The sequence below is a fragment of the Schistocerca gregaria genome, chromosome X (assembly GCF_023897955.1).
Source record: "Schistocerca gregaria isolate iqSchGreg1 chromosome X, iqSchGreg1.2, whole genome shotgun sequence".
NCBI classification, from domain to species: domain Eukaryota; kingdom Metazoa; phylum Arthropoda; class Insecta; order Orthoptera; family Acrididae; genus Schistocerca; species Schistocerca gregaria.
The window spans coordinates 497,534,760-497,549,222 of record NC_064931.1 but is presented as its reverse complement, the minus strand read 5'-3'; the positions used below and the strand labels follow the sequence as shown (position 1 = coordinate 497,549,222).

The 14,463-nt window shown below is 37.5% G+C and overlaps 1 protein-coding gene across 6 annotated transcripts in view; it reads left to right on the top strand.

The window, feature by feature from the left end:
- Positions 1–8,943, top strand: part of LOC126299105 (kynurenine aminotransferase) — a 45,933-nt gene extending 36,990 nt beyond the window's left edge. For all 6 annotated transcript variants that reach the window (XM_049990781.1, XM_049990778.1, XM_049990780.1 and 3 more), the window contains exons 8-9: positions 8,398–8,561; positions 8,647–8,943. In XM_049990781.1, coding sequence (XP_049846738.1) covers positions 8,398–8,561; positions 8,647–8,700 — 218 coding nt within the window. In that variant the 3' untranslated portion in view covers positions 8,701–8,943. The remainder of the gene's footprint in view (positions 1–8,397; positions 8,562–8,646) is intronic.
- The last annotated feature ends 5,520 nt before the right edge of the window (positions 8,944–14,463 follow it).

The window sequence follows — 14,463 nt, the reverse complement described above, 5'->3', positions numbered from 1 at the left end:
AAATGATAAAGCCAATTCTGAAACAAATATTCAATGAGTAAGATAGGTATGATAGTTAATTTATTTATTAAACCTTTACAGTCGAATTACACACCTTTGAGGTGTTCAAGATGTTGGTGATACTGTGCTATGAACATTTTCTTCACTATCATGTATCATGTGCATTTGCAATGCCCAGAAAACCAACACCACCAACAACAACAACAATAAACCTTTCACTGCATTAATTACTAATGTACTATCACACAACAATATGTGGTAAAGAGTGGCAGGAGTTTGAAAGTAGCAGGAAAACCTCTGGACTACTGCCGATAACTTTAGATTGGAATATAACCACAGGTAACATTAAAAAGTGAACAAGTTATATGTGAGGTGTTTTAAAGAATACAAACAAATTTAGTTAGTAACCGACCTTAGGATTAGTTTCTTCGTTTTTATCTACAACTTTTAGCAAACATTTATCCATTTTTGCACAAAATTGCTCTTATTTCCCAAGGAATGAAAATAAAACATAAGCAGTCGAATATGTTTGAATGCTTGCTCTGTGAGCTGAAGAGTAGCGAGAGAGTATTGCCCAGCAAACAGAATGTGGAAGGGGAACAATGCTTTGCTCTGTGCATGCACTCAGCCATTGTTATGTTCAGTTTCACTCAAGTAATATCTGTGTATAAAAGAGCATTTATCTACCCCGTTTATACAAGATTGCTTGAAATCTCCATGAAACTCATTCTCAGCTTAAAGATCTTAAAAATCATGAGAATCAACACCAGCAACAAACTCAGCAACCATCAAATTATCGATGTTACAGCTGTGCTGTATTAATAAATAGTAAAATATTAAAATGCATACATATTACCCACATAATGCCGATCCCCACAATATTCCTGATCGAATTGAATTTCCCCACAGTTTACATGCTCGCGGGTGAAACAGCGCTTTCCCATTGGCATTCCAATTCTGATTTTTCATTGCTTGCTCGATTAGACCTGGGATGGCATGGTGGGGATAGCGTAAAACCCTAGGTTCATTCAAGATACAGTTGCAGACCGTGTGGATGCATTCGACACAGGCATTCTTGCAATCCGTATGGTTTGTGACTGGGTGAAAGCTGAGCTGAGTTGTGGCTAATGTGATATTATTCTCTTGAGGGATTTTTCTGTTGAAATGCATTCTATATATAAAGCCTGGGGTATCAAAAGCAGAAGGATCTCACTATTCTCTGTTAATGTTGCTTTCAAAATGAATAAATTTTCACTCTTCTGTACAAGGATCCGATAACAAGAGCTGATAACTGGCGGTCACATACTATACTCAATGTTATAAATGACACATGCACATTAAGTTGGTTCACTTTAGAGGGGAGGTGTTGCATGCCAGATTCTTAACCAGTAAGTACATTGTGGCCCCTCCCTACAAACTAAACCGATGATAATTTGTCTTCAAATTGGGTAATTTCTGATATTTGTTATGTTTGGGCATTTACTACATTGTTGTCTATTAACATTGGTACTAATTATCTGCACTGTGTTGTCAGTCAGCAACAAAATTTGTGTTACCAAAATCTATGAGACAAGCTGAACAAATTTTTTAATCATTCACATATAATCAAAAAATATAAAAGAAAACAGGACGTTGATGAGTAAATTGGTGTTGGGAATAATTAAGAATGTCTTCAGATATCTATATCTACATCTACATATACATCCACATGCATACTTCGCAAGCTACCTGACGGTGTGTGGCGGAGAGTACCTTGAGTACTGCTATCCGTTCTCCCTCTATTCCAGTCTCGTATTGTTCGTGGAAAGGAGGATTGTCGGTATGCCTCTGTGTGGGCTCTAATCTCTCTGACTTTATTCTCATGGTCTCTTCGCGAGATATACGTAGGAGGGAGCAATATACTGCTTGACTCCTCAGTGAAGGTGTGTTCTCAAAACTTCAACAAAAGCCCATACCGAGCTCTTGAGCATCTCTCCTGCAGAGTCTTCCACTGGGGTTTAAACTGTTCAGGCAGTGGGTGAACAAGTGTACTGTAACCAACTTCCTTTGTTTTCGGATTGCATTTCCTTAGGATTCTTCCAATGAATCTCAGTCTGGCATCTGCTTTACCGACGATCAACTTTATATGATCATTCCATTTTAAATCACTCCTAATGCGTACTCCCAGATAATTTATGGAATTAACTGCTTCCAGTTGCTGACCTGCTATATTGTAGCCAAATGATAAGGGATCTTTCTATCTATGTATTCGCAGCACATTACATTTGTCTACATTGAGATTCAATTGCCATTCCCTGCACCATGTGTCAGTTCGCTGCAGATCCTCCTGCATTTCAGTACAATTTTCCATTGCTACAACCTCTCGATATACCACAGCATCATCTGCAAAAAGCCTCAGTGAACTTCCAATGTCATCCACAAGGTCACTTATGTATATTGTGAATAGCAACGGTCCTACGACACTCCCCTGTGGCACTCTTGAAATCACTCTTACTTCAGAAGACCTCTCTTCATTAGAATGACATGCTGTGTTCTGTTATCTAGGAACTCTTCAATCCAATTGCACAATTGGTCTGATAGTCCATATACTCTTACTTTGTTCATTAAACGACTGTGGGAGAACTATATCAAACGCCTTGTGGAAGTCAAGAAACACGGCATCAACCTGGGAACCCGTATCTATGGTCTTCCGACTCTCGTTGACGAATAGCGCAAGCTGGGTTTCACACGACTGTCTTTTTCGAAACCCATGCCGATTCCTACAGAGTAGATTTCTAGTCTCCAGAAAGGTCATTATACTCGAACATAATATGTGTTCCAAAATTCTACAACTAATTGATGTTAGAGATATAGGTCTATAGTTCTGCACATCTGTTCGATGCCCATTCTTGAAAACGGGGATGACCTGTGCCCTTTTCCAATCCTTTGGAACGCTACGCTCTTCTGGAGACCTACGGTACACCGCTGCAAGAAGGGGGGCAAGTTCCTTCGCATACTCAGTGTATAATCGAATTGGTATCCCATCAGGTCCAGTGGCCTTTCCTCATTTGATTGATTTTGTTTCTCTATCCCTCTGTCATCTATCTCGATATCTACCATTTTGTCATCTGTGCGACAATCTAGAGACAGAACTACAGTGCAGTCTCCCTCTGTGAAACAGCTTTGGAAAAAGACATGAGTCTGGATATTTTGTTTTGATCCACCTACCTACCGCTGTGACATAAGACCAAAATTTCTTAGGATTTTCTGCCAAGTCAGTACATAGAGCTTTACTTTCGAATCCATTGAACACCTCTCGCTTAGCCCTCCTCACACTACATTTCGCTTAACGTAATTTTTGTTTTTCTGCAAGGCTGTGGCTATGTTTATGTTTGCTGTGAAGTTCCCTTTGCTTCCGCAGCAGTTTTCTAACTCGGTTGTTGTACCACGGTGGATCTTTTCCATCTCTTACGACCTTGCTTGTCACGTACTCATCTACGTTTTGTATCAGTGCTTCTCCAAGAAGTTTTGACCACAAGTGGGAAGCTAAAACATTTGACTTAATTTCATTCATCATAATTGATGTTTTTGGAAATTTTATTCTTTAAATACGGTAATGAAACATTGCACCACTTACATGTTTTTCCATGCTTCGCATGATGCATTTCAAAAATTTCTCTTTGTGATGATCAAATATTTACTTAAATATTTTTTGTGTTGCTGTCTTGCACCGTAGCTGTCTTTTTATGGTTATAACATGCTGTGCCTTCTCGATTGTGCAGAAAACCAGACACATGCAAACCATCACTCATACTGTTTGTGAAATTTCTGTGTGTATGCGCGTGTGCTTTTCTGCATAATGTAGGAGTCAGTCACAATACAGTGCCTTAACATCAAAAAGACGACACAATACAGTGCTAGAGATGCACAACACACAAACAAACAACATATAAAATACTTATGTATATATTTTCACTTGGCAGTAAGAATAAATTTTCGAAATGCATAGTGCTAAGCATGAAAAAAATACGTACCCAGTGCACTGTTTTATTATTTAGTTCAGAAACATTTGAGCAATGCGAATAGAGCAGAGGTGTCAATTAGGGGTACAGGTGGTCAGACAACGAAACATGCCAAATTTGTGTTTGAGCAGTTTGACTAAAGCCAAAGGGTTCTGATGGTCGAACTATCACAAAGCTGCTCATGCGCAGTAGAGACTATTTGAAAATGGTTGCACTCGGTTGTGATACTTTACGTGAACGAACCTCCTGAGTCCTGTATCTTTTCCGTTCTCATACAAGCCGTGAGGTGCTGCGTCTCTTAGTTGATGGAGGGGATATGTTTTGTAATAGATTTCTCACTGGTGATAAGTCTTGGCTGCATCATTATGATCCTGAAGGAAAATGAGACAACACAGTGTTTGGAAATCGCCGGTTTTTCCAACACCAAAAAAGGTGAAAATTGTTCTATCTGCAGGAAAAGTGATGATGATCAGTTTTGTTACTATCATGGAATGATTGGGTCAAGAGGAATGTTTTAGATGAGTCATCGGCTTTGACCAGCGACATAATGTTAATGCTGCTGTCATGTTAGCCTTTAGTTGGCGAAGCCTACGAATGTGATAAGACTGCTCTGTAGCTTAGTCTGTCTGAAAAATTGCCAATAAAATCATATTATGGTCACCATATTGTTTATGGCATTTGTCACATATTTCCTATGTCACTGCTCAAAGCCGACAACTCATATCAAATACTCACTAATCCTCCCCCAAACTATGGTTACAGCAGCATACTATACATACATGTTAGCTAACCCAAGAAAGCACATTGCAAGCAAATGACAAGCACTTCCTCATCAGTGGGTCGCAACTTCATAATGCCAATGCGGGGCCTCATGTCGGAAGTTAAGTCCGGCAGTTTCTGGCTTAGTCGACATTATTTGTGTACCGCATCTGCCTTATAGGACTGATGTTGCACCCAGTGATTTTTGCTTTTTATTCTCATCACTAAAGGAAAACATCAGGGCATTTGATTTGAGAACTCTGAAGTATTGCTCAAGAAAAGTAAGATGATTTTCAAGGACCTGACAAAGAATGGCCTACACCATGTAGTCAAGAGCTGACAGAGACACTATGAAAAGTGCATTCAAGTGGAAGGGTAGTACTTTAAAAAAGATCATCTAAAAATGGAAAGGAGTAAGAAATATCTATGGAAAAAAAATCTGTCTCAGTCTTTGTTGGTCAACCCTCATTGGTACTGAATGATGTGCATCAGTAGATCAGTAGTAGTTCATTGTAATGTGAGCAAGTGACCAATACATATTTCCATAACTAGGACTGCAGTTGTGGTCTTAACCAAAGTTTGTTAGTGTACATATGGGATTTGGAAGCTATGTGAATAATATGTTGCAGGATAATGGAAATATCAAGCAGTAATAAATTACTTAGCTGATATAGTAATTCTAGGCAATGACATGGCTTGTCATATGGACCAAAATGCCACAGCTGTGAATTTGTATGTTGAGACAGGGAGTATGAGTTGTAGGATGGTGTCATGTTTATTCAATGTGTCTCAGGATATATATATATATATATATATATATATATATATATATATATATATATATATATATATATATATGGCTGTATGCCCTATACTGAGTAGTTTGTGAGATAGAACATATTTAATGTAAATTGTTATTTATTTTCTGTATTATTCAGTACATTGTCAAGTTTACATAAGTAAAACAGTTAGTAAACATTACAATATGCATTTTACAAAGTATCAATTGAAAAATACATGCTTTTAACACATTCATCTCTAGGCATCATCGTATGCGTCACATTACAGCGGTTGTGCAGCTCACAATAAATGTCTGAATATCCCACCATCAACTTCATTGCATCTGTACAATTTTTGGAGAACACGTGTTGCTTGTCAGAGTGCCACTGCACACTTCCTAATGAAGTCAGAAGCATCCAGGATGTGACCGGGCAGTTCATCTCGCATATTCACCTTTTGTTTGTACACCTTAGATTTCATTTAACCCCATAAACAAAAATCTAATGGTGTAAGGTCTGGTGATCTTGGTGACTAGTTAACTGTACTATCAAGCCCAACCCAGTGATTAGGGTAAGACATGTATTTGTGTGCACCACTAGGACAAAACATGTGTATATTAACTGTATTCTATGATGGAAACCATCTGCAATAGGGTGTATGTCCGTATGATGATTCTTGTTTCACATGAGCATCCCTGTCATATCCCTGAACATTGATCATTCCTTCAGGACACCTTTTATAAAAGGTAATATCCTATTATCTTGTGGCAAGTAGGGGAGTAACTGGAGAAAGAAGAGAATTCTTTAACACTTTCTTACACAGATTTGGTAGATTCAATACCAAAGCAGAAGAGTCATTTAAGACAATTACAGGTCATGGCTCTGCAAGAGATTTTATGAAGTAATCTGAAGTATAAAGGCAGCTCAAACAGGCCAGTGCTCTGTGTTTGACATCCCCAGGTGGCACCATCATGTGACTGAATTTGTACAGGAACCCTGACAGCAACACCACCATGTTGAATAATACTTTTCGTGCAGCTACAGGACGTCGTGTTATGACTCAAACTGTGCGCAATAGGCTGCATGATGCGCAACTTCACTCTAGACGTCCATGGCGAGGTCCAGCTTTGCAACTACGACACCATGCAGTGCGGTACAGATTGGCCTAACAACATGCGGAATGGATAGCTAAGGATTGGCATCATGTTCTCTTAACCGATGATTGTCACATATGCCTTCAACCAGACAATTGTTGGAGACCTGTTTGGAGGTAACCCCATCAGGCTGTACACCTTAGACACACTGTCCAGCGAGTGCAGCAAGGTGGAGGTTCCATGCTGTTTTGGAGTGGTATTATGTGGGGCTGACGTATGCCGCAGGTGGCTATGGAAGGCGCAATAATGGCTGTACAATAAGTGGATGCCATCCTATGACTGATAATGCAGCCATATCAGCGGCCTATTGGCAAGGCATTCTTCTTCACAGATGACAATTCGCACCCTCATCATGTGCATCTTATGAATGAGTTCCTCCAGGATAATGACATCGCTAGACTAGAGTGGCCAGCATGTTCTCCAGACATGAACCCTGTCGAACATGCCTGGAATAAATTGAAAAGGGCTGTTTATGGATGATGTGACCCACCAACCGCTCTGAGGGATCTACGTTGAATCGCCGTTGAGGAGTGGGACGATCTGTACCAACAGTGCCTTGATGAACTTGTGGATAGTATGCCACGATGAATACAGGCATGCATTAGTGCAAGAGGATGTGCTACTGGGTATTAGAGGTACCGATGTGTATGGCAATCTGGTCCACCACCACTGAAGGTCTTGCTGTATGGTGGTACTATATGCAATGTGTGGTTTTCATGAGCAATAAAAAGGGCAGAAATGATGTTTATGTTGATCTCTAGTCTTAAATTCCTGTACAGGTTCCGGATCTCTCGCAACTGAGGTGATGCAAAACTTTGCAAAACTTATTTTGATGTGTGTAGGTCTACAGCTTGTTCACAATGTGCAATTGCAAGCTTAACCACTCATTAAGCTTGTGGTCACCAGCTGGGTACATTTGGAATTCACCATTTATCATTTAATTTGTTCCTTAACTCAGAAACTGTGTGTTAAAAAGTCTCTGTGAGACAGAATGGCTGATCAGTAATTACATTATGGAAGTGAAATTCCAAGTACTGCCAGTAGAGAGATTGAAAGAAGATGGGGTGGGGGAAGGGGAGTAGGCACAAAGACACTATACATAGCTTTCAGAACTATTAGCTTCTTTTTTTTGGGGAAGAAGGGACAGGCGGGAAACAAGTGGTAGCAAACTCAGATCCAAGGTTAAGGGAAACCAACCTGGATGATGACGATGATTTTAAAGGAGTTCTTACTTCAAATGTTTGTTTGAACACCGCCATGGTTTATTAGGCTCGTGTTCCTCTTCAAGGTGATTGGCCCTCGCTGCCTCAGCTGAATGTAGAGGACCTACAAGTTGGTGTGGAATCTGGTTCAAATTCCTACTTGATCCACTCATATTCACAAAGCACTGCCAGTGATAGAAGTTATCCTTTCTCTGAGACAGATTCAGCTACCAAAGCATACTCTTTAAAAGTTACATAATAAATTTGAACACACAAAAGTGCAGTAAAATCTCATTTAACATATCAAAGTGATTTGGAACAATGTTGGTCTCTCTCTCTCTCTCTCTCTCTCTCTCTCTCTCTCTCTTTTCTTTTCTTTTCTTTTCCTTTCCTTTCCTTTTTTTTTAAAAAAATAAAGAGTATTTAACTACAGCTACTTTGATCTGTAACTTGTGAAATGTAAGTCGTTCAGTGAGAATAATTCAGATTTTTTTTATCGCAGAGCCTAAAGTCAATTTAAATGATGAAACTGATAAATATAAGGATTATCGTTTCACCAAATGGATGACGAAAAATGTTAAGCTTCAAGGAATACCACCATCTGCATTCTATTCTGATGAACACAAGAACCTGGCTGAAAACTTTGTTCGTTACTGTTTCATTAAGGTATATTTCAGTCTTCTGCTGTCTTCTTTACTCTTTAACATTGAATTAGTACATATTTAATAAATGAGAATTTATGAATTTTCAGAAAGATGAAAACCTGCAGAAAGCACATACTATTCTGAAAAACTGGAAGAAATAGTAATCCTGGTGAACTGAAACATTAAATTAAACTGCTTGCTCTTTGGAGTTACGTCTAAAGTAAATGCCTGACGGAGGCGATGTTAAACCTGCTTGATGCTGTCTCCTGTAAATTGCAATCTCTTTTTCTATTTGTTCCTATTAAAAATTTATATTGTAAGATAGAAGTACATGTACTGAAATATGAAAAAAGGAACAGGTAAAAAATTCACTTGTAAGCGAATAAATTATTTTATGATAATAACTTGCATTTAAAAGTGATTTATTTGGAAACTGTCAAGTTCTTTGTCTGGCCTCTAATTTGAGAAAAATAGCTAAATTCAAAGCATAATTGAGAAATGTTGAACTGTGCTGCCCACTCTCGGACAGGGGTGCAAATCAGCCTATGGTTAGTGCAAGAACAATTTCCTGAAAGTATGGCTATCAAGTTAAGCCTGAAGCCCTGTATACAGTGTTCACAGATGGTGCAGTCTCAATCACAGTCTTTATGCATGTAAAAGGAACACTTCACCCATGCATATTAAATTAAATGCTATCATTTTTGATTGATTTACTGGAACACTGGTTTTAAATTAGTATGGAAACAAGTTCATTTACAAGAACAAATGTCATAGAACTAAACCCAGTTTCAATGTTGTTCAGAAATAAATGCATTTTTTGGTTTTCATTAATACAGTTGTGTTTACTGTTCCACTGAAATAGTCTGATGGGTCAGTCTTTTCCAAGTTGTGCAGCACTGATTGCTTGACCATTTCAGAAAAAATTGATAATCACTGGCCAAATTCCCTCATGTTTGGTCAACTCAAAAATATTTTTAAAACATATTTATTGGTTATTATTTAGAAACAGTGGCCATTTTTGTTTCATGCCACAAACTTTTCAAATAAAAAGCATTTAGTTCAGCACATACTGGACTATAAATTAAAATCACGATCACCTAGCTGAATGAATTCCTTAATATTTTTTTAATGGCTCAGAGTTATTGGTTGCAAATTAAACTCGTTTTTTGAACATGAACAGTGTTTTTCCAAAAACGGAATAATTTCTCAGCCTTAATATTTTTTGTGCTATTACACTACACAGCACGGTTACTTTTTATAGAGTATCGATGGTGAGATGCTTACACTTAAAAAAGTCAACTATTTATAAAAAGAAAACAATTTTTTTATTTTTTTGTTCTTTGACCTGCAATATCTTTGTTAGGGAACTAGATAAAAATCTGAAAATTACGCACTTAATAGACCTTTATAATATCAAACTTCAGTATAAATTTCAACTTTGAGATTCAATGGGAAGTTTGGAAAAAAAGTACCAATATGAGCCAAAAACACATTTCTTAATATCAGCACTAATGGATAAAGTGTAGCAGTTAAACAATTTAAACACATTCTATGATCACTTAAAAAAAGTGCCATCTAATTACATTAACTTGTTCTCACCTTATTTGTTTTTACTACATTGCTCATTGAGCAACAGAGAAATGACTTCACCCAATTTGGGCATTAGGTTAAAAGTTTGCCCAGTTGCTGTTGTAAATGCCAGGAGAGACAGCTTCTTCAGTACATTTTTAACAGGCATCCAGACTTGATCATTTTCAACTTTTTTTAGATAAGAATCTTGGTCATGGTGGGTGGTAAAATATAACATGCACATCTTGGTTTTGACAATCAATATTACCTACTTCGGCAATCCACCACTGTTCACCATGAACAGAAGCCACTATGTCCTTACTTTAAAATGTCAGCGATACAAGTTTTCTGCATTGATGAAGTTCACTACCGGGGGATGTTGAATGAGAACTTACATTTGAGCAAGTTGTGTGACTGAGGTATAAAACGATGAGAAGATCGGATGCCTTTAATCATCTGGAAAGTGTTGAAGCTTTCCTCTTAAGACACTAGCATAGAGTTCTTGTATTTCCTCACATTTTACAAAAACATAGGTAATCTCTTTTACCTGTTCTTTACAGAATTTAAACATTTCTTGAGGTGTTAAGATCTGATTCTTGTAGGTTCACTGTAGACTTGCTTATGTGACAGCTCACTTTGTTGTGCCGCTGACGCCATCACATGCATTTTTACATGGCATGGTTGTTTGCCCAGTGGTGCCCCTGTACATCTTGACGAACAAAGGAATAGTTTTCAGAAAAGTCAGTAAGAACTAAGCATTCGTCAACTGCCAACGTTTGCTTTTGTTTTTCAGAAATTTATCCTGAGCTTTGGCAATGAAATGATGCATTTTCAGTTTTTAAGGTTCGCTACCAACATTTCAGAAGTCTATTCTCATGGTTTTGTAACTGCCACCATTTTGATTATGTCTGGTCACCCATTTCTTGTATTCTATATTGTCAAGCATCCAGTTCTTCAGCCATGTCAAGTAAAGCTTCTCTGCTTGGACAGTATTGACATTTTTCTGTGATCATACAATTGTAACTGTCAATATTGCCAACCAGAGCTTCCAAAAGGTTTTTATAGTCATCTTCAAGATTGGCCCCATCTATTATCAACTTTACATTCTGGTGATACAAACAAGCACAAACATTCAACTCGCAAAATTTCGACCTTCTAATTTTAATGTAAGGATTTTCTTTTTTGAATTCAGTGAATAGTTCATTTAAATTACACAATATTAACTTTTTGTCTTTGTATCTTAATACCATTTTTTTCACAGAAAAACAATCTTTTTTGCCATCCATCAAATGGCTGTTATTGACATCTTCATAGAACCTATTAACTTTTTGATCATGTTTTTATGAATGAAATTAGATGTGTTTGTCTTTTGTAATGCAGGTAAAATTCCCTGCTCTTAGTAAAAGCCTTGTTAAGTTGTTATATTCAATCCGAGAATTTTTAGAACTTTCATCTGTTTTAGTGCAACTTTGCTTTTGAAATGAAACTACCAAATTCTTTTTGACAGTAGTTGCCACTTTCTCAATTTTTGCACTCAATGCAAAAGGTCTTTCTTCTTCACTTGAAGTCCCCCACCCCATGTGACAGTAAACATTAATTTGCTTTCACACCAGAACATCTTTTTCCAGATAACATCAACTGAATGTATCATGAGAATTTAAACAGTTAAAAAAAAAAAAAAAAAAAAACCCTAGGGTATAAATATATGTTGCACATTTGAAATGGAAAGCTGCTTAAAGCTTTATTTTATTTTATTTTACACACCGTTTACCTTTGCATATGTAAACCAAATACTATAGTAGGTACAATATGTGGCACATATTCTTGTTAACACAGTGACTTGTATTCTAAACAGGCTCCAAAGCTGTAATATATGTGTGTTCAAATAAATTTCACTCACAGTGTGCTTGAAGGTAAAGCAGAGGTGAATAAGGAAGTTGGTAATTACATAAGGGTGCTAACAAAGAAAACTGATCCATGTATATGTACCATACATAGTGATGCAATAAAAAAAATTATCACTAACACATGTAAAGAGGAAAAAAAAACTTTCACCCCCCCCCCCCCCCCCAGAAAATGGCAACATACTGTTGGTATAAGTCGTACCTGCATTAGTAACCTACAAAGAACAACTACTAGTTGATGCCTGACTGCCATGAAATATTTCAGTGTTCTTTAAATGGTGAATCATTCACATTGTATTTTGGCTTTCAAAACTAATATATCAGAAAGAAATATGACGACATACATTATTTTCTAGAATATCCATGAAATATTCTCAAGCCTGCCATTTCCTCTTGGTGGTCATAAATATGCACTCCGAAGTATTGAGTTTATTACAACACTCTTCTACTCGTGCCAGACCAATTATAAAGCTCAAATCGACTGATGAAATTCTCAAGCTATTTTCAAATGTATTTGGTATTGTGTAATTCAGGTTCAAAAAAGTTTGAAATGGGATTAGATACCTTTCAGAAATGTAGTAACAAGAGAGAAAAATAAGATTCATTGTTTGTTAAATTATGCGATGCATTTTATATTCCCCCGAGAGTTTCAAGAGTGAGTTCTCTTGGTTTGAAAACAATCAGTACATAGACTACAAAGCAGAAACACATTGAATGTATTCACAGTTGCTTAAATGGACAACTGTCAGCTTTGTAATGGAATAATGCCAATGAAAATTTGTGCTGGACTGGGACTTGAACCTGGATTTCCCACTTATTGTGAACGGTCGTGTTACCATTTGGCTCTCCAAACACAACTCATGACCAGACCCAAAATTCCGTGTCATCAGCCATGTGTCTACAATCTGTATTCATACATCCATTGAGTATATTCCAATACAGAGGAGAAATTTTTCCTGAAAGCCACCTGCCCGGTGTCGGCGGATACATACAATATTGGCAGTGCCTGTGTTATTCCGAATTAAATAAAATGTTCATTTGGACATGCATCAGGCAAGCAAAATGTCTCCCCTGCTCAAGAATACACATAATGGATGTGTGAGTACAGGTTGCAGATGCATGGTTGACGACATGTGGAAGTTTAGGTCTAGCTGCGAGTTGTGCTTGGGTAGCCAAATGGTAAGGTGACCACTCGTGATAAGCAGGAAATCTGGATCCAAGTCCCAGTCCGGCACAAATTTTCATTGTTTTCATTCTATTATAAAGCTGATGGTTGTCCATATTTGCAACTGCAAATATATTTAATGTATTTCACAACAGCTGTAGTCACCACAGTGCCTGTGCCTTCGAACACACATGCATGTCCGAAGGACTTTTGCATCGTAATTTAGAGTAATAATTCAAAATAGCACAGGCAGTGCAATATCATAAAAAGCAGAAAGGTGCCATTAACATGCTTAGGCAGTTTAGATTGTCCACTGTTACCTTCCAGATGTATGCTGTCAGCTCATGTCTGGTTGAGATGGTGCTTGATTTGGAAATGTGACATACCCACTGTTTGAAAGATTATCATATAAATGCTAATAGATAATATTACAAACAAGCTATTTGCTCTATGGTCATACAGTTGAACTACTTTTAGTATATGCAAGCTACAGATGATGCTTCCAACAATGTTCTAACAGAGTGGCGAGACAATCATTTGAACTAAGTTTAAAGTGGAGCTTTTTGGAGGAAATAGTGTATTCCTACAAAAAGATGCAGTTTTTTTTGTGATTCCTGCATCCACTTGCAACACTAGGTGTGATGCTTATTATTTCCATATTACTCCTGAAGCTATTTTAACCACCTAGGTGATATGAGCTTAGCCTGTAATGGTTGCGTGAGAAAATCTCTCAGGAAAAGTAACTAAATTTGTAAGTATGACTCATTGAATGTGAGCATTGGTTAATACTGCTAGTCTCCTATCATCTTTAAGCTGCATGCAAATTTCAATAGCAACAATTAAAAAGTGTATAAGGAAAGCAGGGAACTTAAGCTTGACTTTGTATTGTCTTCATCACATTCAGAATCTGGCTTGACACCTTAAGATCCTTAATGATGTCAGTGTATTGATGTTTGACACACAGAAAGCCAGTTTAAATCCTGATGCTCTAGAAATTTTTGTCATTATTTGCTAACAAGAGGCTGAGAGGTGCTAACAAGGGGCTGAGAGGTGGTGATTCCTTTTTCATTTCAAGGAGTAGGTTTACATCTTGTAGCATCTTCACTGAAGCTATCTGTTCCTTGTTTGCCCTACATCTCTTTCCTGCTGGTTTATAATTGCTTGTTTAACTAATCTGCCCTCTCCCTTTCTGTCGATATTTGTTTCCATTTTATGCACCCTCAGTGGCATCATTTTCATATTCATAGCTAATATCACAACCTAACAGCTGAAAATGCAATGCCTGT